The sequence below is a fragment of the Saccostrea echinata genome, unplaced genomic scaffold (assembly GCF_033153115.1).
Source record: "Saccostrea echinata isolate AGI-Se365-2 ecotype Australia unplaced genomic scaffold, CSIRO_AGI_Sech_v1 ptg000044l, whole genome shotgun sequence".
Taxonomy (NCBI): Eukaryota; Metazoa; Mollusca; class Bivalvia; order Ostreida; family Ostreidae; genus Saccostrea; species Saccostrea echinata.
Window position 1 is genome coordinate 4,229,264 of NW_026889793.1, and position 27,773 is coordinate 4,257,036.

General features: G+C 32.1%; 1 protein-coding gene across 4 annotated transcripts in view; it reads right to left on the reverse strand.

Annotated features, from left to right (window-relative positions):
* The window catches only part of LOC133201535 (anoctamin-4-like), a 40,693-nt gene extending 15,737 nt beyond the window's left edge, over positions 1-24,956 (reverse strand). Inside the window, exons 1-14 of one of the 4 annotated variants that reach the window (XM_061337335.1) lie at positions 24,759-24,956; positions 21,534-21,608; positions 15,216-15,299; positions 14,730-14,797; positions 14,316-14,333; positions 11,344-11,406; positions 7,230-7,400; positions 6,765-6,863; positions 6,320-6,462; positions 4,588-4,617; positions 1,662-1,792; positions 1,321-1,376; positions 802-858; positions 450-514 (exon numbers count right to left, since the gene is read on the reverse strand). In XM_061337335.1, coding sequence (XP_061193319.1) covers positions 450-514; positions 802-858; positions 1,321-1,376; positions 1,662-1,792; positions 4,588-4,617; positions 6,320-6,462; positions 6,765-6,863; positions 7,230-7,400; positions 11,344-11,406; positions 14,316-14,333; positions 14,730-14,797; positions 15,216-15,299; positions 21,534-21,608; positions 24,759-24,804 — 1,106 coding nt within the window. In that variant the 5' untranslated portion in view covers positions 24,805-24,956. Of the gene's footprint in view, positions 1-449; positions 515-801; positions 859-1,320; positions 1,377-1,661; positions 1,793-4,587; positions 4,618-6,319; positions 6,463-6,764; positions 6,864-7,229; positions 7,401-9,275; positions 9,376-11,343; positions 11,407-14,315; positions 14,334-14,729; positions 14,798-15,215; positions 15,300-21,533; positions 21,609-24,758 lie in introns of those variants that run through there. The other 3 variants (XM_061337337.1, XM_061337336.1, XM_061337338.1) reach the window with 3 other exon arrangements.
* Positions 24,957-27,773: the final 2,817 nt, after the last annotated feature.

A 27,773-nucleotide genomic window follows, 5' to 3' on the forward strand; every position in this document is an offset into this window, starting at 1 on the left:
ACTGGATGAAGAAAGATCTTAAGCTTAAGTTAAAATCACTCATTGTGTTGAAATGATAGATGAAATATAGAAGTCAAAGATTAAACAATAATAAACATTGTATTCAACATCGTATCACCAAGCTTCTTTTACCTGCAACTCACTATTATCTGACAGATGATTGAAATCCTCAGGTGTGTTTCATGATACTAAGGATAGGTTGAATTTAATTAACTGTGTGACATTTGGATTTAATAGAAGAGAATATATGCATGTTACATGTATCATCTACCAATAGTCCAAATTATCATATTCTACTACCTTTTGAATCAATGGAAAGTATGGCAACCCTTTGTGAATTTTCAAAGAATGTTGTAGCTAAGTAGTTTCACATGATTTAGATAAGCCCTAAATACTTTGAATTTCATTTCCCAGGTGGCATCAGAATAGCAAAATATTTGTAAGTTTACCTGACTTGGTCTAGTGGCTGATATTTGTACCAACGGCCTGGTCTAGCCCATAGCTCATACAGCAACTGTGAACAAAAATTACCAGTAAATAGTTACATTGTTTTTTCAACAATCAAAGTCTTACAGATGTACATATGTGTATCAGACAACAAAATGAAATTTCACAAATAAAAAGATAGAATTTCTTTTCAGACTATGTAAATGAAACCCTTTTTGGAGAAAACATCATGTTTTTACCAAAACAAATTTTTTTGCTCTGAACTTCAAAATAAAAAAAGATACAGTTAATGGCAATGCTGTCAAACTCTACCACACTACAGATGAGCCTTACAGCCACACAACATTATCTTACATGTCTATCATTGTCTTTGCCAACAGTTAGCAGTGAGTGTTCACTGTGGTACCGTCCCTGTCAAATTTAACAAAAAAAGATGTCAGTTCAAAACACTGATAAACTAATACACATTTTCAAAGCTGTCATATGTTTGAATGAATGAAGTCCTTTTATCAAAGCATATTTTTGAAAATAATGTATACAGGGTTATATTCATCCAGTGTTATTTTCATCCCTTTTACAAACAATTTCGCTGTTTTAAATTTGCCCAGAGTTTTGTTAAAGAGTTCATCCTATCTTTCTCAAATAGCCTCAAATTCTAAATTCACCCACTTGCGACAAGGACAAAAGGGATGAAAATGGGGGGGGGGGGGGGGGGGGGCAAATATTTCCAAGCATGTATACAGTACATTCTTCCATGAATTATTGCAGAATCTTTTTTTTCAATACTAATAATTTTTTTCCCACAAAAGTCCCTAATAATTGAAACTCTTAATAGGATTTTTTTCAGATTTTACAACAGAGCTAAGAACTTACATCATGTAGTGGGTAGGCAGCAGTGTATGTCTGATTGTCTGTAAGCTTCCTGATTCCTGTTTAAGACAACATACTAATAATCACTGTATCTATTTTTAAAAAAAAAAAAACTCTTGTTTCAACTCATTTTTCTACCATGCAAATCTTTCATCAGGACAAACATTCAATACATGTATTTCCAAATTTATTTTAGGTAGTAAATAATTAGAATGCAAAACTCAATAAAGTACATGTATTACACATATTACACACAAAAAAAAACTCCTTGTGGTGTTATTTTTAACTTGATTCATACAATTATGAAATATAATGCTATATAGAGGTTTTAAGTGAGAACTTACCAAATTTCTTCTTTATCTTGTCTTCTTCATCATCATCACTATCCGTAAAGTGTGTTCGGGAAAGAATCTCATAACAGATCTTGCTCCTCTGAGCGTTTGTGAAGAAGGTGTCTTTGTCTTTTATGACAAACCTGCAGTACAATTTTAAAGAAAATCAATGACAAAAATCAATTATTAACTCTTTAAAAGATTACAACAAACAAATACCAGTACTCACCTGTCATTTACTTCTTTATTAATCTCTTGTTTTAATAATGATAAACATTCATTTGCAGGAATAAACTTGTGAACAACATGTGTAAATATACCAATGTTCACTTCTCATCAAATTTCCATTAAGACAAGACTGTGAAACCTCACTCAATTAACATTATATCAATACTAAAAAAAATATACTTTGTATATGGGATAACATACAATCATGTATTATGCAAATTAAAGGACATACTAAATGAAAGATTTCAACAATACATGGATATAGTGATTTTCATGATCATAATGTTAAAATAGTTTGACCTGTAATTGTACTTGCAGGGTGAATCCTTAAATCATGCACAGATATCAGTTTCCTGTACAACAAAATCTACTGGATTAAATGTTACAAACTTTTTGGGTTATCCTTCTACAAATAAAGTATTTCAGATATATGGCTATATTCACTCTCAAAGGTCAATGCAAGGCAAACTAAACCATTCTAAATTTAGTATCACCAGTGCACAATTTCTTTCTCTGTCTCTGGAAAACTTAGGAGACCAAATTATATGCTATTGAATTTTACACTATAATATAACGGTACAACAGAACTTTAAATCAAAGACCTATTCCATATGAGAGACTTTACAATGAACTTCAGACAGAGTATTTATACATGCTGTAAAGTTATAATACATGTAGTAAAAGTTCTCACTTTTAGTATTTTTATCTAAATAAATACGCAAACTTATAAACAATTATGTCATCATCAACTACTGGTATTTACCATGCATGTTTCAGAGGTATGATACAATATCAAGGTAAAATGTGAAAGAAATATTACACTTTCACTTTTCATACTTATATCTCCAATATATTTTAATTAAACTAATTTTCATTAATAAAAGTAATTCCACTGCATAAAGTTTGCTAAATTCTGTCACTTTAAAAATAAGTTGATATTGTATAAAGGGAAAATTCTGATAATCCTTTTGTGATTTCAAATTCAAAATTAATACCACAATATATTTATTTAAGGGAGGGGGTAATATTAGTATGGAGAGAGAATTTATCCTCTCTGGTGTTTAGAAATGCAAACCCTTCGCTATATGAGTGGAAAGAAAACACCTTCATTTAGATCAGAGTTGAGATACATGTATAACATTAAAAGAGTTATATGGATACTTTTCCAGGGCAACCAGTTGCAGTTGGACAGAGTTTCTCGGAAGTGCATTTACAAGATTTGATAGAAAATTCTACATATTAGAAATGCAGTATGTATATATGTATTGAATATCATTAAAACCATGTCAAATTCCAGATAATATAATGGTAAAGAATTTACTTCAACTTAGTACCATTATAGATATATTAAACAAGTTACAATAGATTCATACATAATTATCATTAACTTGGGACATAATGAAGGGTATCATGCACCATATGCATACAGAGTGTTCTAACATTCATCGTCTTGTTATCATTGATTATCAAGGGGATATACATACTGTCCTCTGGAATTAGAGAGAAATAAAAAAAAAAAATTTATTAATAGCAATAACAATTGATATCAAATATGTTATCAACAGCCTTAATCAGAAAATGAATACAGTCATGTAAATATCCAACAATTGAAAGTGAAAAAGAAAGAGTTGATCGATGGAAAAAATATCTTTATCCCCAATGACAAAGATCACAGGCACAATTACTGCAGGCATTTGCTACAATCCTTATGAGTAAGTTTATGAAAACCATATCAATATACCTCAACTGTTTAATCTGCAGGTTAATAAACATATAAATAACTAAGATACAATAACGTCTCCTTTACACTCATACAATACTAAATAAATGTAAGGTTTAATGTGGAAAAAGAAAACAGTTTATTACACATTTGGTCAGTTTACTCAAAAAAAATTCTGACTACGAAAACTTTTTTTCTTGAACTAGGTATTTGTATATACATATGAGATAACTCTCATCAAGATTTATGACTCTCATTTTCTTAATGATTTGTCAAGTTAAAATGTCAAGTTTCAAACTTTTCAAATTTTGCACTGCAAAGTAAACTGAAATAATTTTATCTATTTTTTTTTTTTTTTTCATACACATCTAAGTAAGTATACATTATAATTCAGATTTATTTTTTTTATTTTTTATTTATTTATTTATTTATTTATTTTTGGAGAATCATTATGATCATTAATAAAGCAATAATGTTATATGAATGAACAGAAGGCAGCTGAACATTTTACAATAAAAAATGAATGAAGAAATATTAGAAAGAGTTACAGCCCTTGGCACATTTTCTTAGTTCATTAACCTAACCATATTTCTTATTACAGTACTGTATATCTGCTGGGAAGCATTTTTTCCAAAAATATATTTTTACTTAGCATGGTGTTAAATTATTAAAAGATTTTGCAAAACCTATTTAATCACAAAAGGATGGATTTACATATACCTTAATCCCAAAGTCATCATTTTATTTATTCATTGTGAATAATTATGATGAGTGTACATGGAAAATTTTATCGTTTGAAGAAATATGATACCTATACAGTATATAATATTTAAATTTAAATTCATCATATATGTATTGACAGAAAAAATAAAAGTTCAAAACTTATGGTAGACTGAAAAGCATATCCAAGATGATATTGCAGAAAATGATGCATTACAGATTATATGAATATTTTTTTCATGATAACAATGTAAATACTCCAATACTCACTCATTACCATCCCACTCCACACCAATATATCTAATCACATACAGTTTATATAAAATTGTGAAATAATGGGAAAAACAAGAGGCCCATGGGCCACATCGCTCACCTGAGCACATTGGCTTGAATTTTAAACTACCTGATGATGCTTCCATGTCAATATAACAAATGGCTTTGTCGTACTTGAGAAGATTTTTAAAAAATTTTCCCATATACTCCTTTGTAAAAATTTGATCCCCCATTGTGGCTCCTCCCTATCCCAGGGGTCATCATTTGAACAAACTTGAATCTACACTACCTGAAGATGCTTCCATATCAATATGACTAAACATAACTTTTCTGTTCTTGAGAAGAAATATTTTTTCTATATGTTCTTATGTAAACTTTCCATCCCCGATTGGGCCCCACCTTACCCCTGGGGGTCACCATTTGAACAAAATTGAATCTACACTACCTGAGGATGCTTCCATATCAAAATGACTAATCATGGTTTGCAGTTCTTCAGAAGAAGATATTTTCCTTTATATTTTAATGTAAAACTTTGATCCTCCATTGTGGCCCCGCCCTACCCCTGGAGATCATGGTTTGAACAAACTTGAATCTACACTACTTGAGGATGCTTCCATATAAATATGACTCATCATGGCTTTGCTGCTCTTGAGAAGAAGATTTTTAAAGATTTTTCCTATATATTTCTATGTAAAACTTTGATCCTCACTTGTGGCCCCGCCCTACCCCCGGGGATCATGGTTTGAACAAACTTGAATCTACACTACTTGAGGATGCTTCCATATAAATATGATTCATCATGGCTTTGCTGTTCTTGAGAAGAAGATTTTTTAAGATTTTTCCTATATATTTCTATGTAAAACTTTGATCCTCCATTGTGGCCCCGCCCTACCCCCGGGGGTCATGGTTTGAACAAACTTGAATCTGCACTACCTGAGGATGCTTCCATATAAATATGACTCATCATGGCTTTGCTGTTCTTGAGAAGAAGATTTTTAAAGACTTTTCCTATATATTTCTATGTAAAACTTTGATCCTCCATTGTGGCCCCGCCCTACCCCTGGGGATCATGGTTTGAACAAACTTGAATCTACACTACCTAAGGATGCTTCCACATGAGTTTCATCTTTCCTGGCCCTATGGTTCTTGAGAAGAAGATTTTTAAATGATGCCATTATTTTTTCACTAATTCCTAATTATCTCCCCTTGGAAGAGGGCATGGCCCTTCATTTGAACAAACTTGAATCCCCTTTACCCAAGGATACTTTGTGGCAAGTTTGGTTGAAATTGGCCCAGTGGTTCTTGAGAAGAAGTCGAAAATGTGAAAAGTTTACAGACAGACAGACGGACAGCTAGACGGACGCCGGACAAAATGTGATCAGAAAAGCTCACTTGAGCTTTCAGCTCAGATGAGCTAAAAAGAGCCCCCCTTTCCTCCAGATACATTTTACATGTTTTACTCTGAAAATAAGTTGTTATCCTTTTTACTTAAAACATAGCATTTCTTTTCAAATAAATTAAAATACAAGTATATTCAAATTTTTGTTTGCTTTCTTGTGTATTGGGAAATCTAATGTTTTTTGGCAGCATAATGCCATTATAAATAAGACTGGAAGATTGAAAAAAAAATAGATTACTTATCTCTTCCACTAAGGCATTCCTTTTTGCTAAGATTTCCATCCCATTTTAAATACAAACAGTTGAAAAAAGGTTATAAACTTTTTCTTACGTATCCATGCGGGCTCTGTTGAAAGGTGCCGTGAAGTAGTTGGGCTCTTCTGGTAGCAGGTCAGGATCTAGGTCAAAAGGTGACGGAAACTTACTCCAGCAAACTTCAAAGCAGCTCTCTAGCTGAGTCTCCATGTCATTCTCCTGTCAAAAGAGGTAAAAAAAAGTATGAAAATGCAATACATACCTATAATACACATTTTTAAAACTTTTCTTAGTTTTTTAGCTTAGAGTTGAATCCATATTCCATCTTTCCTGACATCATATTATACTATATATAATACTTTAAACAGTTACTCCACATTTAATTAATGGAGAGTATATTTTTCAAAAATCATTAAATGCAACATCTAGATTTTTTTCACACCTGTAGTACATGCATCATGTTTATTAAACATCAAGTTTATTAAATCATAACTTTTTTTTATTATAATTTTGATATATACCGCCAGAGGCATTTTGATGTTTAGGAGTTCAGCATATCTGGCCAGCGTCTCCCAGGGCGTGTGGACTTTAACAAAGCAGGTTTTACCATTCTTTGAGGACTGAAATATTGATTTAAAGATTGATTTTCAATATAAAATAAAATGATATGAGAGAAACTATTTTTTTTTTCAAAAATTTGCTATAAAACATAGGAAACTTTGTAAACAGGGGAAAAAAATATTCAACATGGATCTTTGGGAGAATGTTCAAGACAAATTAATATGCATACAACAGAAATCATTAATTAACTAGCTGCAATAATGTAGCCCTCTCCGGTTTTTTTTCTCTCCCAAAAACATCAGCTAAAAAAAAATTGGAGAGGGCTACATTATTGCAGCTACAAGCATATCTAAACATTTGAAAGGTTCTTTCCTCCCTTCCTAGATTCACCCCCCTGAAAACAATGAATTAGCTTAGATCCACACCTCTTTTCCCTCATACTCGAGTTCTAAGCCCTCCTCTATCAGATTCTTTTCAAACGTCTCCCGCCTCTGTTTCTTCTTTGGGTCCTCGGTATCCCCAGGCTCATAGGCTAGAACGAAATCAATCTTCCTTTTCCCGTCTTTGAAAAACAAGGTGGCTTTCTCGTTTATTATCTGCCAAAAAAAAAAATATTTACTCGTTGATTGGCAGTTAAAAATTTCTTTTTCAAATAGATCAAATGATTTCATTTTTCTTCTTTTAATGAAAGAAGATGCACTAGCTATCAAAAATGTTGTTTTTAAAATCATAGACTATAAGCCATATCACTTGATTTATAATCACAGAATCATGTTATAGTTTATCAAATGAGTAGGAGTTAAACAAACGAGTAATTTATCTCTTGACATATCAAAAGTGCTAGAAGAATTTAAACCTTTCCAATGATAGCATGCTTAGAACTCTCTATATTTTCATTATTTTTCTCTAAACACCAAACATACATGTACTACATGTACAGCCTTATAGAGTACATGTAAATTATTTGATTGTTATGGTTAACCATTTATGATATAGATGCACCAAAAAAAGTACAATATTGATTTATATGAACTTTATGAAAATAATATTGTTATATATATTGATCATATTACATGTACATAATATACAGTGATTTTAACAAGAAATCTACATATAGCTTACATACTTTTTATATTAATTAAACAAATAATTATATCATCACCTCACGGTTTTATTAGCATGCACATATCTAATTTTCATGCACCTTTTTTAACATACACAGGGTTGTCCCTAGGAATTGAAATAGGAGGGGACATTAAAAATGTAGAAGGCATCTGGGGTTTCCACCTTAACAGGGGGGTTAAAGGGGAATACCAGAATACCGTTGGATAACGTCATTATAGGCAGGGAAATTCCCCGGCCCCTGAGTCTTAGGGACAACCCTACATATAGATAGTTAAATGATATTATGAAACCTAATGTTATGATAAACATGACAAATTTAAAAGACATTGTCTCACTGACGAACTTTAAGCGGAAATAAAAAAAATTCTATGGTTTTCTATACATGATAAAAAAGAATGCATTATTTTTTCCTTCATAGCAAAGAGCATCAAAAATCACAAGAGATATTCATACAAATTTTCATAACAATATGCCTACCTAGAATTTATCTAGACAGTTTGCATGTATTCCCCATGTGATATTTGACCCAGCTCAATATAGCACAATTCAAAACTTAATTGAACAAAGAATTCATTTAAAACTTTCAACAAAAATATCAAAAGCGATTAAAGCGCAAATTCTTAATAAAATTATACCAAACAAAATGCAAAGAAGCTCTTGAAAAAAATGTACTCATAAAACATCTCCCTGACAATGAATGCAGAAAAAACTTTATCTGTATAGTGGAAAAGAAATTATTGATAGAGGCAGAAAAATACTGTGCACATTGTTCTCCAATAAAAATAACTGCAAAAATGCCTGCATGAATATATTTGAAATCTGAAAATGCATGAGTATAGAAATTTAACCAAAAATCAATATGTTTAATTTTAAATCTTTGTATACAATCAATGGATGAAGTTTTGAAAAGAACATCATTATTCATAAATTGTTATGGTTTTGTTTTGGGTTAGGTTTGTTTGTTTGTTTTTAGTAATCACTGTGACAGTCATATAATACATTACATCATCTCACACTTCAGTGTTACATTTTACACTTAAGAGATTCAATAGGGTTTGAAAGAAACAAATCAACATGGTCAAGAAAAAAAAAAAAAAAATTTTTGCTTGCAAAATGGGCCAACCAAACAGAGTGCACTCCCCTTATTTTACACCAGATCCACCTAATTAACTTAATTTTTAAACAAACCACCATGTTGATCAAAAAATTTTGAAATGTACAGAAGAAATTTGAAGTCATTCTTTTTTTTGTAGCACATTTTTTTTTGGGGGGGGGGGGGGGGGATTTAGACAGAGAAGAGAAAAATTAAAATAGGAAGTATCAAAATAAACAAGACTTTTGCCTACTCTCTGGCGCTCCTTTTCGATTTCATACTGATCCGTCGAGTGATATCCGTCCACCAAACGAATCTCATCCGAAATATTCACAGTAGTTCCACTCATTGTTCTGATTGTCAAATTTCAAGCAATATTTAATATTCCATCAATAACATTAACCAATCAAAGTTTCCCACATTAATTCTAAAATGTACATTTGTGTAATGAATGTAATGTTTCATAATAGTTTCTGGTATGCAACTGTTACAGTAGATGGTAATAAGCCAGGGAATATTTTAATGTGCATCCCAATATGTAACAGTGTAATTCCACAATTAAACAAATATCACACTGCAAGTCTCCTTAACAGTAGTATCCAGGGTCACAAATACATATTACTGAACTTTTTAAGGCAAGTCAAAATTTCTTTAATATTTTTTCCCTGTATAGTTAGTTTTGAAGGAAGTGTATCATTCTTAAAGTAAACATTCCAGATTCACTCAAGCTGAAAATGAACCTATAGCTTGCCTCAGCAGACACAACTAGAAAAGTTGACATATCCTTCGTTTACTCAGTATTTTGCTCAAGACTGCCTCTGGTGTAATAATATGATCGGATATACATAAACACCCACAGCTGACTAATAAACTGTTTGATCTACATGTACAGTCAGTTTTTAAATACATGTAAAGCCAATGGACCTTCAATGTACAGACTTTGGGAAACAGATGCAATAAGCGACCAGAATTGGGTATTCATGCAAGAAACAGACAATTTGTAAATTCATGTGCACCTGAACAATGTTTTAATTTACCTAATCTTCTAAAAACGATTCAACTACTTCTGAGTAGAGCTCCCTAAAAAATGCAAGAAATGGTACTGTAACTATAATTCTAGCACTCATTTAAATTTTAAAAGCATAATACATATGAGATTTACTCTTAAATAATAATAGAGTGAATGTTAAGTGAGGAAATTAACTTTCTTAGTAAGAGGAAGTAATAAAAATCTCCACTCAAAGGCTCTTCCTTAAGGAGTCACTATTGACCTTTCAACTCTCACACTCCACTGCAACCAGAAGATCTTAAAGGTTCACCCATCCCCCCCCCCCCCCCACACACACACCCCCCATTCTCTGTTGATTTTATACCTTTAATGCTAATGATTTTCCAAAGAAAAAGTTTACAATTTATGATAAATTTTCACACTATTTTGGCATACCTTCCTGGACAGAATTTGACAGAAATGACCTTTTTACTTGACAATTTTATATAGGAATGAGGGTCATTTATCCATGAGAGAGTTATCTCCCTTATCAGAGTGTCAATGAACCTTAAAATAGTTGAATGGCTTTACAGAAATCATGTCAATCTGACCCCATATTAAGAGCCATGTTAAAAGTCAAAAAGGTGAAGATAACGAAGTGATCTGATTTAAATTTAATTAAGGGATTAGTGTCTATATAAAAGAGCAGTTGTACTTGGAGAATAACTCAAACAAAAGCCACATTTGCCATGATGAAATAAAATGTTGCAATAAAAATAGAAAACACAATTCTCTATAAAAAGTCCCTCTTTCAGGGAGAGACAGAGAGAAAAGGAAATCTTTAAAAAATTAATGAGAAACTGCAAAATACCAAATCTGAACCAAAAAAAAAATGGATTATTGCTATGTTCCAGATGAGATGAAATAATGATTTGTATATTATGTGTGCTGATTAAAATTTAAATACAAATTTTTTTACTTTATCTGATATGCACAATGTAGTCAACAACTAATTTAGCTTTACTTTAATCTAAGCATTCATCTGTCATAATAATCATCAAAATTAATGTATCAAATGAGCATTATATCACAATTCACTAAATGCATATGCCATTATCCATTTTTAAATTACCTAAAATAATTATCAGAGGCGACATCCATATTGTTGACGTCATATACTTCATTCATACTACAATTCTCTTAAGCAATTAAAAAAATACTAGAGACATTGACAACAGACAAGCAAACATACAAACAGCACTGCCTAACACTGAGAGACTCTAAAAATACATATGCTGACAACACCAGTTTGAAGATGAAATGGACCAATCACCTGCTGAGCATATCTGTCAATCAAATTAGTCTCCTCCTCCTTCTCCACCTTAGCCCCGCCCTCCTAAATTCAATATTCAGATACAAAGGCAATGTGAGATGCTAAGCTTTAAGTACATTGAATGACGCCAGCATTTCTCCCTTTCGCCAAGATTAAATAAACAGATATTTAGTTAATTTTGATTTGTATGAATTGGTTGAAAAATATAAGACATCATGCACTGGATTCTATACACCGCACCTAATCCTGTTAGTAAAATAAAATGATCATTATCATATATATGGGTAGAGACATTGATATCTCAAATTTAGTATCAATAAAATTAATCATTCCAAACCAATCAGAAGTTGTTAGGTTCTTCAGACATTTTCTAATCCTGAGATATCAATGTCTGTCAACATGATATATAAAACAATGAAAATTGTTTGACTTTGTGTTTTATTTTCTTCTTATAATTATATCTTTGTCTTTATAATTTCACATAACAGAAGAAAAAAGGTTCTACTTCTAGCAATGTAAAATGACTAAGAAACAGACAGATCCCCCCCCCCCCAACAGTAAATTTTGAGACACAAAAGATGCTAGACAAAAAACTGAATTCTAATTCTGAGTCAAGACCTAAACATTAAAACACAGATACAAGAGCAAATAGATTCTTATTCCCTGTACATTTTAAAAATATACTATAAAGTTATCAGATAGTACATGTATAACTATAATTTAATACATTGTTTATTCAGAAGGGCAGTTTCTTTATGAATATTTATGCTTACTAGCAATGATGTAATTTCAAAGACATTTCACAAATAGCCTTGCCTGAATCAGTGTAATTATAACATTGTATTACTCGGTTATGTAAATCAACTGTATAACAATATCCAGGAATCATGAAAATTTTGTCTAGCTTATAAATAGCAAATAACTTTCTAGTGAAAATAAGGTATCATGAAAATTTGATGATCTACAGTAATGTAATTGTTCACATCTAAACCAATAGTCTAAGATACACCTCTAAATAATTTCACTTTCAAGATGATATTGATACCTTATGGATGATGAAACCTACAACGTAATTAGTGCGTGTTAGTCTAAAGCAGTGGGAATTTTAACAGCAGCAGGATGCCAAATGTGGAGAGAAAGATGTGGGCGTTAAAATTTTACAATATGCATAAGCAGCAACTGATCATCTGATAGAAATGAAACACAAAGTACAAGCAACTTTCATTTGTGTAAAAGATATGCAATATTGGCTAAAGATATCTAAATCTGTAACTCAAAGAATGTACAGTCAAATCTGTAAAAATTGCAAGTCATGAGAGAACTCAATTCAATTTCAATTTATTTTGAATTATAAAGTGAAAAAGTGTCAAAATGACATTGCCCCCCCCCCCCCATTTCCTTACCCACCCCCACCTGTTTCCTTTCAAGGACTTTGAGAATAATTAGTCTCTGATTCCTCATAAATATCATGTTTGTTTTCCTCCTCAACTTGTTTATACTGGGTAGCTTTTCCTATCCTTAAAACTGTAAATCTGCAAGACCCTTTACTTTAAGAGGAAACTCCTGGATCCACCCCTGTAATTGCTTCAACTGAAAAGTTGCCGATTTCTAATTTGACTGTACATTACAGGATTGGATAGATTGGTGGGTATGCTCTTTACCATTTCTTCTTCTGCCAATAAGCTGGCAGTGTCGTTTGTATTAACCTGTAGATAAAAATCAACTTTATTAGTCACTTCTTCCTTATTTTTTGTACAGACCTGTATCTGGCCAATAAAATCAGATACAGTTTTAGCAAAGGCAATAAACATGGCTCTGCAAACTTTTATTAATACAGTACAACCTTTTTATCTTGAACTTTGATATGTTGAATAGCAGGGATATATTAGAGTCAGTGGTCCCATGCAACCAAACTATGAGATCAAAGTTGAAATTCGCTTGAAATTTTTAATCCCCTAAAGTTACTCATTTTTTAAGTGAACGATTGCAACATTTATATGATATCATATGCCCTAATTACACTGAATTAATTTCCACAAAATGCTCTTTTACACCTCACATTTTCTTTAAGGTGCACATTATGTTAAATTTGATGGCATTTCTTGATCAAACCCAATATTCACAAACAAAACTCATTCTAGTAGTCAATATGCATAAAATTGCTACATAATAATCTTATAACTCCCAATTATACTTGTTCAACAAATCATATGCAACATACCACAAAACTCTGGACAAGACTGTACATTGTGTTTAGTTGTATCTCAGTGACTAGATTTTTTGTATCTCACTTTTCATGAGTAATGAGTGAATTGCATGTAATGAGACAACTTTCCATAATTTGTCCCGACAGTAAATTCTTTTATGGCTTCATATACTGTGGAATCATTAAACTTTTGGAGGATTCAATTTTCAGGATTTCATGTTTAACCTTCACCAAAATTTAACAAACAAATATAAAAACAAAAGACAAAATTACATCCCAAGTCAACTGATAAATTTTAATCAATCCATGAAAATTGGTCCCAACAGTAGATATGACTCTACGGCAGCATACATCAGACAGTCACACTGACAAAAGCCAGGAATATAGTCTATCTGTGTCATATACATGGTGTGTTATAGATGAATGGTGTCGCCATATACATTACACAAGCGGCAGGTTACATATAACAAAATCAAATTCATTGTAATTTACTGAATACTGAAGTATACACATCAGGTGTAAAATAACTAACATCCTGAATTGCAATGAAAGCCACACTGTTATATAACTGAGTTATTCAACAGGAAACTATGTGTGTAAAATTATGTTTGAATTATGAAAATGTTCAACAAGCATTTAACTTATCTTAAGGTTTACGAAATACAGCTGTATACATTCGCATTAAAGCTGATTGAATTAAATGACATGCAGAATGGTGAAAAAATACAAAATACATTGGCGTGACCTTATTGTACCGAAAACGTACCTCCTCCTGGGGCTCAATCTGAATTGCATGTAAATTCAAATTAGGAGAGCTTATTTGGAAATTGTTAATTAGCTTTATATAGATGTTGAAATGAATTCAGATCTGCAAATGCTACACAAATATCACACAGATTAATTCACTCACAATATATGATTTTTATCATATTAACTGTTAAATATTTGTTAATTATTAATTTCTAGGGAAAATTTTGATTTATGGTACTTATTTGGATAGAAAACTGTATTAATAAGAGGTGATTTTCATCCAAAACAATTAAAATTACTTGTTAATTAATTAACAAGTGAGTAAAAGTTACTGAACACAATTAGAAATACACGTAAATAAGTAAAAGTGTATTCAGGAATTGTACACACTGTACATGTAAAAGAGAGAGAACTCCTGAGTGTTACTTACCTGAGGGGAGTCCATGTTAACTTCCACAGAGTTATCTTCCCTGTCCTTTTCTTTCATCTCATCTTGAACTGTAAAACATGGTCAAATCCTTTTATATATATTTTTTGTGCAACTTTTTCTCTATAATATGCAAGAATCTATAGACTGAGCCTAACTGACATTGTTTTCTTGCTTATATGAGCATTTTTCTCAAGGAGATCAGCTAGCTGTCACGAGAGCAATTATTGGAAGCTTTGTTCTAAAATCACATTGATAAAAATTTCTTTAACCCTTTTCTTTCTAGTCCATACTTGCTACAGTATGCCCTTTGGTTATTTTTCATTGAACATCACAACACAACTTGATAATCTTCAAACAAAAGTAGTTTGAACAATGTACACTCCAGACTTGGAAAGCTGTGTACATGGAAACAATTATTAATAAATTGAAAACTTAAAACTTTCTATCTATAAATTTCAATTTTTTTCCAAAGTTCTTTGACCTTACCATGACCTTCGAACCCTATGGGAGCAGAATTTGATCCTGGCACTGAGGGGTACATGTGTGGCTCAGGACCACCTGGAGCAACCTCTACAAAACACAAAACATATAATTATATTCTGTATTTTAATTACATTTAGAGTACAATCAATTACAGTAAAACTTGTTTAGTACAAACACGGATATAGCGAACTTATGGACAAAGCGAAGTTTTCTGCAATCCCCAGTGAAATTCTGATCAATTCCTTGTAAAATTTTACAGATAAATTGAACTCAGATATAGCAAATTTACAGTTATAGGGAACTGATTCTGTATCCTAGAAGTTAAAAATAACGAAATTTACATCTTTTATAGCAAATTTCAAAGAGCTTAATTTTTAAACCATTGAACTGACCTTGATTTTGTAAGACAGTAACTATTTATATTTAGAATTCTATTAATCCAAAATCTTTTGAACTCCAAGGTAAATTTTATATTTTATACTTCCCTAAATACATATGAGGTCATACTTGAAGGAAAAAAATCTATATAATAATGCAAATTCCCTTTGTCAACTTTAACGAATTTGTTATACGGATATTATAACAAATTACGGATATAGCACAGTAAATTTGCAGGTCCCCAGAATTTCGCTATAACCAAGTTTTACTGCAATAGGATTTTTTCTACTTCTGGCCCCAAATGGCCATGCAAGGCCATATATTAAACCATGAACAGACTTAAGTCAAAATTTAGTTTTGGAATATCTTGATTTTATGTAACAAACATGTTTAAAAAGTTGCAAGTTTCTATAAATATAATATTCAGATACATGCAAACACTGTGATTAAAATTTTGTATTATTTTCAAAATTATTTCAAAAGTAATACTACATGTAGTAAAAATATGACTCCAGTCTCTTCTCAGATTATGGTCTTGAGGTCTAATGATCGATCGAGTTAACTAAATTTATCATCACGTCAATATAATAATATATACAATGTACCTCAAATATCTGTCCCATAGTATTACTGGGATACGCTCAGATGATTCACTTATTTAACAAGCATTCTGAGAGTATTGCATTAGCAATACTAGTCGCTACCGGCAAGTGTAATCTGGTTCCCGTTAAGAATTGAAAATGCCATAATTCCGTCAAAAATTAATGAAGCCGGACAAAATTCAAACTTGATGTACAACTAATCAAGGTAAAACCACGTACCAAAAATCAGCTCAATATCTACAAGCGTTTAGAAGAAAATTGCGGAAAACCCGTAAAAATTGAAAAGGCCGTAATTCCGTCAAAAATCAATGAAATGGAACGAAATGCAAACTTAATCTGTAACTCATCAAGATACACTCACATACCAAAATTCAGCTCAATATCTGCAAGCATTTAGGAAAAAAGTGCGGAAAAGCAAGTGGGACAGACTGACAGACGGACAGAGGGACAGACAGACGGACAGACTCAGAGGAAACCTATAGTCTCCTCCGGTTTCACCGGTAGGGGACTTAAAATTCTCTCATTCATGAATTCAGAGTTATCCGCCTTTTTACAGAGCATTTGTTATTACATGTATGTGGATTAAAAACATAAACATCTTTTTGCATTTTACAGGAAATGTAGAAAATAACTGCCATAGTTCCCTACAGCAGGCAAACAGGAATATATCTTATACAGCTGTGTAAATATTAGGAACTTCCTGATGTACAAGCAAAGCAAGGGAAACATTACCAACTGCCCTAAAAATAACTAGTTCATATAAACAAATATTTATGTTAGAGAGGTTCAAATCTTAACAATCATAATCTATTTAATATATTATGTGAAATGATTTTTTCACAATAAGATACAAATTATATGAACATATAAGCCTGGTGAGTAATGAAATATATAAAGATTTGGGATATCATTTATATGTGTTTTGTTGCTGGTCATAGAATACTACTAGTTCTTATTACTGAGAGTCCTAAATTTACACAAGGAATTATTTGTTGTGTACAACCAGGTACTTTACCAGGCATTTGGATAAGATACCAAAGGGTTATATTTCTTATATAATCCTTATGGGTAATCCTCTGAATGGCCTATGTCACGATTTTTGGTGTACTTATATTTAAAAGCATATTGTAAACAATGTAGAAATCACAAGAGAATGACAATTATGAATATGTTTTGATTTAATACCAAGAGATACAAAACATAATTTGAGGAACGTGTCGTGTGACCTTAATATGCTATCTTGTGCCAAATATCCCTTCTAATGATTCTCCACGACAGGATTCTACACATGACTGGAATTCTTCAATTTCACTCATTGCATGTTTCCTTGACTTTTTCTAATGTAAAAAGTGGATATCGGCCTGGGTAGCTCAGTCAGTAGAGCACATGACTATTGATGCAGGGGTCCCGGGTTCGATTCCCGGTCCAGCCATACATTTTCTCCTTTCCTGTTACACTAAATATCCTTGCATTCAAACCTTAAAATATGTGTTATTCAATTCTGTCTGCCAAACAGCAAGCCTTTATACTATTTACACATGTACATGTTATGGTTTTATGGACAGGGTTCTAGTTGTGGACAGAAAAAAGACAAAACAACAGCGGAGCCAAAAAACAATAACCCCTCCCCAATCATTCATCTCAATCACAGCTAGGGCATGAACATACCCTGCATCATCATGCTAAACACCCACCCCACCCCAAAATCTTCTACTTCAGGGGCATATTAGACAGAATCTTTCTCTTCATGCTGAAAGCATTCACATATTGTCTTTGATAGCAACAAATATCTTCTGGAGGAAAATTGTGATAAAATTAAAGCAAAATTTTAAAAAATACAATTTTTGCTATTGAATGGCACTGTACAAGTAAAAGAAAATGTAATACTTACTTGCATGGTGAATCCCATGACTCATTTTTAAAATTATTAGAAATCTGACAAATGTCTTATAAGAAAAAAAAATTTTTATATTCTTCAGCTCTGTCAAACAATCATGTACTACATAATGAAAATTCCATCCCAATCAAAGAATCAGATGTCAGGATTTTTCCTTTCAATCACCATGGAAAAAGCAACACTCTGGATTATATTTCACCGATAATAATTCGTCACATAATTGGACCTGCATTCCCTACATTATATGTTTGTGTATAAATCCTTGCCTAACTACCTGAGTATTCCACTTTTAATTTTTAGATAAGCAACGACTTTATCTGACATAAAAAAAATATTCAGGTTCGGAAAACTGCCTAATGTAGCATATTGGTGTTTTTCAATATATCACTGTCATGCTGTTTCTGTAATGAAATTGCCTTAATCCATAGAATGTGATGCTGAATTAATAAGCTTAAATGTCAAATAATCATGTATGACCATAAAATATATCACAAAAAATGTAATAATGGGGATGCTGGGCCTAATTTCTCCCACCCTTCAAAAGCCTATGGGCATGCAACATCTCTCTTTTTCTACTTAGATTGCACTTTTATTGAAAATTATTTACACATAAAATGCATCATCATCATGTTGACTTTTAGATAATTATACATTAATCTTTCCTGAGTAAGCAGTTTTTTTTCAAACAATTGTTGGAAAAAATAAATAATTATAATTTGAGCATGCAGGTTCAAGAAATAAAATTCATTTTAGAAAATAAAACAATGCAGGATTCTTAATCAATTTATTTTTCTTTTTTTCTAATAACAGGAACCACACCCAATTAAAGTTCCTCTATAATTCTGAGGCCTGTCCAACAGAGCAAACGTTCGCAAGTGGTCGCATAAATTCCTTATCTTTCCAACAGAATTGTTTGTGAGCGCTCGTGAGCGTTCGCTCTGTTGAACAGGCCTCTGGTACAATACACATGCATATTGAAATATGTAATTGTGCCATTATGATACTTCAATCATATATCAAACCAACATTTGCAGCAACAAGAAAGGAAGGTCAGTTTTCCATAAAAAAAAATGCAGTCTTTAAAATCAGCCAGATTATTATCAATACATAATAAAATACATCACTCATGTAGCTTACTTATTTAAAAGATTACCGGTATATACATCTAAATACATGTACGTACCTAGAATAGACAAGCTCACAGAGTAAAAAATAATACAAAATCGGAAGAAACTTTAAGCTAGCTCAGCTGACCTTGGATCATTTGATCTGCAGAATACATTTATAAGATCTAAACTATAATAAACCTTGACCTTGATCAAAGCTCACCTGTTAATTCCACATAGCCATCCATCCCTAACTACCCTTCAAATTATCTACACAAATTTATAAATTTCTCTCTTAAATCTCTCTAGTTAAACTGAATGTAACCTGAATTCCTGGAGAGTTTACATGTTAATAGGGAAGGGAGGCTAATTTAATGTGTAGATGTGTATACATGTAGACATATCCTTCAGATGAACAAGGATGGACTCTGATAAACTTGGACTTGATTACTCAAACACAACAAATCAACGCCCAGTGATTTATTACAAATAACCACAGAAGTGTAACAAGTGAATTGTGTGTATATTATTTATATCTACATGAAGGTGAAGTTTATTCAAGTAAATCCAAGCATGAAATATTTCTCTGACCCCTCCCAAGCAAGACCAAACTTTAGAGAAGAAAAACACTTAAAAAATGTGCTTTACTAATTTCTGAATACATGACTATATTCAATTCAATCCTAAAGTTATATATTTATTAATACATATACCGTATGTAGCGTGAATACATGGAGTTCAGAGTTCCTTTTATAGAAATAAAATATCTATATGTAAATTATTCGTTAACAAAAATTTTGATTCTCTACAAATTCATGGCTATAAATTGTGATCATATTATAAGCTTCCATAGTATAAAGACACTTGACTGTGTAATTATCCAAACCTCACAAGATGCAGAGCTGGAAATCTTAGAGGTAAAAATACCTATTAATGCATACATGTACTTTACAAAGAAGCACAATTGATGCCAGCTGACATATTAATTTCTTTTACAACTAACATATTTCAAAATCTAATTTCAATGGTTTAACACTATTTAGTCTGATAACCCTTGCATAAAAAGGATGCATAAAAAAATTGCCACTCTAAGATCTGTCTTATCAGATAAACTATATAGCTCTGATTTCGTCTGAAACTGGGGGCAAGTATGAATCAGGTGCCTCGTCACTCAAAAGGCTTAAAAAAACATGAATGATAAAATTGTGTAGGTGGAATAACAAAATCTGTACACTTCAGATGTACATTTCATGACTGTACATTACAACTGGGTTTGTGAGATTATATACAGCAGTAACTATATGGGCAGTATCCATACTCTTAGAACTTATGTCATTCTATATACTAAGGTCAGAGATATGTTCATCATTGTTAAATGAATACTTATTATAAAATGTTATTAATTTACTTGATTTCTCTCATTTAGAATAAGAAGAAATATCATGTATCTTGTCAGTTAATAAAAGTTCCTATCTATACCAATTAATGCACATGAAAAATCAATGCACCACTTTCAATAATGTATAGATATCAGGCTATGCTGAATAAATCACACTCTTAATATTTGCATTCAACAGTTTATCCAGTGAATAGCCAAACAAATTAACTGTAGATGTATAAATATAATACATGTAAAGTTAGTGAAAACTTTCAATACTTAAGCTGTGTTACTAGCATGTACCTCAACTGACACATAAATTTATGGTGTTTTACTAGAATCGCAGCTGTTTATAAATTATAGTGACACAATTGTGTCATACCAGTGACCAGGTCATTACATATATAAACAGTCCACAATACCATACCTGGCTGCATGTTACAGGTATACAGGGAGGTACAATTTTCTAAATCTATTAACTGCCTTTGGACAAGAAAATAAACTGCTAAGTTCAGTTTTACAAAAGAACTTACCTGGTAATATGACAAAGACCCAAAATTTTAGTTGATCATAAAATCTTGCAAAGTTAAAATTACTATGTTAAAATTGCTTGCATAAATATGTCTTATTCTAAATTCTTTTGAAAGATTAAAACCATTTTCAAATAATGTAAATTAAAAAGTAATTTGCAAAATTTCATTTTCGTCTTAGTCAATAGTTTTTTGCATGTTTGTTTTGTTTTGTTTTGTTGTTTTTTTTTTTTGTTTGTTTTTTTTTTTTTTTTTTTGGGGGGGGGGGGGGGGGGTTTGTTTGTTTGTTTTTTTTTTGTATAAAGGTGCCTGGGTCTAATACTGTGATTCACCTGGTTGACCCAGGTCTAAAATTTGACCCTACCTGGTTGACCCAGGTCTAAATTTGTGACCCTACCTGGTTGACCTAGGTCTAAAATTATGACCCTACCTGGTTGAGCTCCGGATGGGGGGTACCCTGGGTAGCTGACATCTATCTGGGTCACATTGATCAGAGCAGGGTCCCCTACAAGTGAGTCAATAACACATGTATATGTTCTTGAAATTAGTCATAAATAGTTACATATCTTACTTCTATAATGCCATTAAAGTATAATAGTTACATGTACCATAAATATATAGTATTACAGTCAATCCTCATTATCTAGAACTCGATGGGACCTAGAAAAAAAATGGAGCTATACCTGAGGTTTAGAAATACTGAGTTTAAGGAGTACAAAATAGATAAGCCAATTTTTTCCTGAAATTCAAATTGTTTGAAACTTTGAAGAACCAGTAGATGATGCCAAAGTATTTCCTTTGACCTCTAAATATGACCTTGACCTTTACTGTACATAAAGCATGGAGACTCCTCATACATATGTCCAAATATTTAAAATTTTACAAATGGTTAAATCACATGTAGATGATAACATTCTAGTAAATGTAGGCTCCAGAATGTCCAATATATATGATGTCTCAATTTGTTTTGTTTTGTTTTTTGTTTTTTTTAACAGAGTAGGGTACATTCATGTCACATTTTATATTTTTCCTTCCAAAAATAATTGATTATTGACATTAGAGTGATTTTATTTTTTTTTCCTGGCATGTTTTAGAAGAAATGAGTTAAAAACTGATTTCTCAGGTGTTATCTTTTGTACTACCTTTAAATACAACAATAAGAAGTGGTTGGGACTTTCACCTCACTTCCACATATTCATGGTATCCGAGACATCAAAGTTCAACCATATATATATATATATATATATGAATGTATGTATGTATGTACATGTATGTATGTATTTTTTATTTTAATTATCAAATGCACTGAAATTCACAAAAACATGAAAAAGATCAAATTCTAAAGTCCAATATGATAAAATGCAATGCTGTTATTACATAATTTTTATGTCACATTAATTCAGTTATTATCGAATGCCTCATTCAACTGATATGTACTATGAGGGCTTTATCAGTGCATCAGAAATTCATTATCTAGATTCCATTACATATAACAAGGAAATGGCAGTCTCATTGATAACTGTGACTAACAAGAGCAAAAAGCTATCAGTGTCCTTGTATGGATTTTAATCTTTTAATGATTTCCTGGATCTCTACAAATAATTGTTTATTAGCCCGCAATGTAGGGCCCTCCGAGAGATTGATCTTCACTCCAGAGATTCCAGGGGAAAAAACATGAGCAGTCTGTTAGGGGAATGTTGATCAATTATCACATTTGTCTTCAAAAAATCTAATAAATGATTTATCATGATGATCAGATGACATTTTTTTTTTGTTTTTCATGCTCGGCTGTAATACTAGCATGACAATTTAGTATTACAATTTTATGAGATAAAGAAGATTTAGAAAGAATTATATTAACGAGATAGAGAGAGAGAGAGAGAGAGAAAGAGACAAACATGGAACAAGATGTGTGAGAGAGAGAGGGGAATAGTCAAGAATGAAAGAAAGAAAAAGGAGAGATACGGACAAGAGAGTAATGAATATCCTTAGTATCCATAGTTACTGTATCTGAATGTGAATAACATTTAGAAAACATTCTTATCAATAGCTTGCTTTTTCAGGTGTTGCTGACAAATGAGATGACATAAGCTTAACATTTTGATCATAAGAAACATTGTTTGCACCAACTAAACTTGGTGAAATATATGCAATTTTCCTCTGTTAAGCTTGTTCTGGTGTGAAATATACAGTCTATGTCACATTTTTACCGCTCCGTGTGACGAAAATGTAAGACGTCACCAGCTATTGAAATAAAGTCCAAGGTATTGAAAGATTTGTAATATGTACCACCAGCACATTCCTTTGGAGTACCTAACATATCACATAGCTATACCGTTTACAGTATGTAACAAGTGAATAAGTACACTTTGTATCTACAATTTCCTGTAAGCATGCTTCAGACAAATAAATGAAGTGCCGGGATAGATCTACAAAGCATAACAAAACGTATATATATAGTTTATACATACAAGCGTAGTCTCTGACATGTAGGCATTAGTTAATATGAATGAAAAAACACAGAGGAAGAAATAAACATACTGTATAGATATATTAAACATATACATGTACTTACTGCTACTTACATGTACTTGTGAACACAGTAATTCAATTTGTTTTATAGCAATTTACTGTACGAGGAAATTGAAACAAAATTAGTACAAAATGTGCATTATCTAGGAACGGAAGAATGTATCTAGTTTACATTTGTCAAGACAAGAATTTATAACTTTTAATTAATACGTCAAAAAAGTTATTTAAAAAAACTGTCAGTGCACATTTGTATATTATAAAACTATTCTCACAGGAAAGTTACTTGTACTTTTATGTAGAATATTGTGTCAAAGGTTCAAGATAATTCAGAGTTTAGAGCAATAAACAGACCTCAGAAACAAGAACGATAACATATATAAGCAAAAAACAAAACAAAAAAAAAACGAAATTTGTATTCTGTTGATTTAATTCACCTGCACATAGAGCTTTCAATAACCTCAACACCTGGATTGTCACCAAACCATGTATGTACAGTAGCGATTCATACAGCTTCGTTCTGTTTTTTATCGCACAATACAGTACAGTACATAATACACTGTCCAGCCTGTTGACACTAAACTGACCCCCAGGGCAAAGATGTCTCCATACAATACGATGGAACATACAGACTGGACAGTCGAGCAGCTGTATTGATTTCTGAAGGGTTTTATGTTATCTTATGGAAATAGCCTGCCATTGCAGAATTATTACTTCCATGAATAAATTTTTACACAAAATTCACTTAAAATAATAAACTAAATTCATCACTGCCCAGTCTCTATAAATACATGTATGCATGTGTGCATGTTTACCACATGTTTAACCACTCAAAGTAAAAAAGAAAGAAAAAGAAAAAAAGAAATATATTCTAAACATGGATTTTAAAAAGAATGTCATAAACTAGACGGACATACCATTTGTAAGGAATTATTTGTTCTGAATTTAGAACCTGCAAACAGAACCTAAACAAGGGTGTGAACATTTCGCAATCTCTGCAGAGCGCCTACAACTGTACAACTCATACAAACAAAACTAGTGACAAGTCCGATAATAAACGTGTATCTAACTTTATATCTTTATAAAATCTTACTACGTCGACCTATATCTTGTACTTTTTGTTTACCTTTATTCTCTTCTTGTAATTCAAAACCAAGAGGTACTCTTTCCATGTCGAAACTCTCACGGACTGGATTGACAGTTCAGCCAGATTTATTAGTACCCCTTTTCTTCGCCCAAATGAATGCAAATCCCTCACTCTGTTACTGATATGTAAATCAATTCTCCCTCTTTAGCATTTGTAATATTCCCCGGCGCACTGAATTGCAGCGGTCGTTTTGTCAATATCTCTGGAGTTCCAAAACCTGTTTATATTTTGGCGAAAAAAAATATTGATTTTTGTTGGGAATTTGTTAACTCGTACAATTTTTATTCGAGTTACAACACTTAAAATTTGGTGAATAATGTAATTTGGTGAATAACTTTCTATTATTAATTATACATTAGGCCCCTTTTTGAAATTGATGTCTATCGTTTAGAAAAGAATTTTTAATATGAAGCAGAATTTATTATTAAATATACAATATCATATAGAATATTACAAATGCTAAAGAGGGATAATTGATTTACATATCAGTAACACATTGAGGGATTTACATGTACATTCATTTGGGCGAAGGAAAGGGGTACTAATAATTAAAAATCTTATACATGAGAAAAAGAAATTAAATCTCTTGCTGTGGCCTTCAACTCGATATTTAGATATATCGACGATGTATTATCAATTAAAAAAAATATTTCCAGCAATGGTCAACACCAATTATACCGGCACATCTATAAGATTAACACAAAAATCATTTCCAGATAATCATCACTACTGAATAAAAAAAAAAATTACATTCTATTTCCAAGTATATACATGTATAACGAGAAAACAGAATAGGTTGATGTATCGGATATATCGAATAACTTCAATATGGCATATAGTGGTGTACACTAATCCTAGACACAATTTTCTGACCAAATCTTTTTTCCTACAATTTTGCGAGTACATGTAATACTAAGTAAATACAACTTTACAGGTATATGTGTCCAGATTAGTGTGACGGTACATGTACATACTGTCGTCGTCGACAATATGTAGCCAGCTTCACTGCACATATATTGTCATACATATTGTCGCCGGCGACAATATGTACCCACCTTCACTGCACTTATTGTCATCCATCGATACATATTGTCGCCGGCGACAATATGTACCTAGACGAGCCTTTTTTTCCGCCTGCATAATGGACGACAAAATGTACAGTAACGCATCGGCACATATTGTCGTCGGCGACAATATGTACAGTGAACATTTGCACATATTGTCGCCGATATATTGTGTTGAAGAATATTTACAAAGGTCGTGAAGAGAGAGAGAGAGATCGACAAAGTGTATGAAAGAAAAATAAGTAAAGAAGATGTATTTATTTAGCATTACTCGCAAAATTGTAGGGAAAAAAAGTTTTGGTCAGAAATTGTGTCCGGGATTGGTGTACACACCACTATGATATGCCAAAATGGCGTTAAATTCGTGACATATCTGATACATCAGCCAGTTCTATTTTCTCGTTATACATGTATATACTTGGAAATAGATTTTTTTTTTATTCAGTAGTAATGATTACCTGGAAATGAGTTTTGCGTTATTCTTATGCATGTGCGGTGTGACGACGAAAAGTGGCCCCCGTAGAATATTGACCGGGGAGGGGGGTCAAATTTCTACGTAGAAAAATGACCCCCCCCCCCCCGTCAATATTCTACGGCAAGTAGGGTCATTTTTCGATCGTAGAAAACCTTTCCAAGTCAGTAATTCTACGATTCCCTAGGGCTGAAAAAATAGCCCCATAGAAATCTGACCCCTACCTTTTAACTACATTATACATAAAATGTATGGAGATAACGAACAGTATTCAAGCTCAAAAGTTCCATTAAACAATACAAATTTTGGAGCAGAGCAATCACGGACCTCTAAAACATCAGAAGTGGGATCAGGTGCCATGGAGGAGTGAGCATCCCCTGCTGACCGGTCACACCCGCCGTGTGCTCCTTGTCATGATCAGGAAATAACGGAAAAATCCGTCGACAATTCAGTGTGTAAATAATGGCCTAACAATTAGTATGAAAAACGTCAGTCAGCATTTGACTCAATGATAAATTGTATTTGCTGACGAAGGTCATTTGTATCGACCATAGAACTTACGAAATGACGACTTTAAACGAAACTGCTGATATTCTTGTTTCATCAACTTGTTTGTCAATAATTTACCTCGTTTTAGAAATTGAAGATACGTAGAGCATGCTCTTGCGTAACGAATCAACTGAGAGATATAAACCCCGTATGCAGGTGATAAGGGTATATTGCTGCATAAGTAAGGGAAGTTGACGATTGAACAGTTATAGTCATCACGTTTATCATGAAGTTTTTTGTTAGGTAACCATTAACGTCTTTTTCTATAGTAAAATATCCAAGTGTGAAACAGATGTGTCAGACTGCGGTATCTTTAATTTCAAACTCACTGGGATATATCTTGTCGACATATGAATGGAAAAAAATACTATTGTTAATTGATAATATGTTTTCGATATATCTAAATGTCGAGTTGAAGGCCACAAGTGTTTTCTTCTTCTCATGTATAAGATTTTGAATAAATTCTGCTTCATTTGAATACAAAAATAAGTCTGCTAATAATATAACGGGGCGCAATTGGTTCGCATGGGAATTCCAACAGATTGTTGGAAGACCTGATCTCCAAAAACCACAGAGATATAGTCAATCAGAAACTCAAGCATCTTTTTAATATCAACTTCATAGTACTTGTGTTTACAATCAGAATGTTTTTTAACAAAATAATTTTGTAAATGACCAATGTCAAGGTAAATAAATTTACAAGTTCCATTTTTATTGAAAAAGCAGTTGTCAATAATGTCAAAAAGCCTGGACTTAAAATTATCGTGTGGAATGGTTGTATACAGAGTTAAAAAGTCGTACATTTATATGCGCATTTTTTTTGGGGGGGGGGGGGTAAAATTTTGTGAATTTAATTTTTCCAAAAGTTTCTGGAATTTTTAAGTATCCACATATGATTTACACCATTCC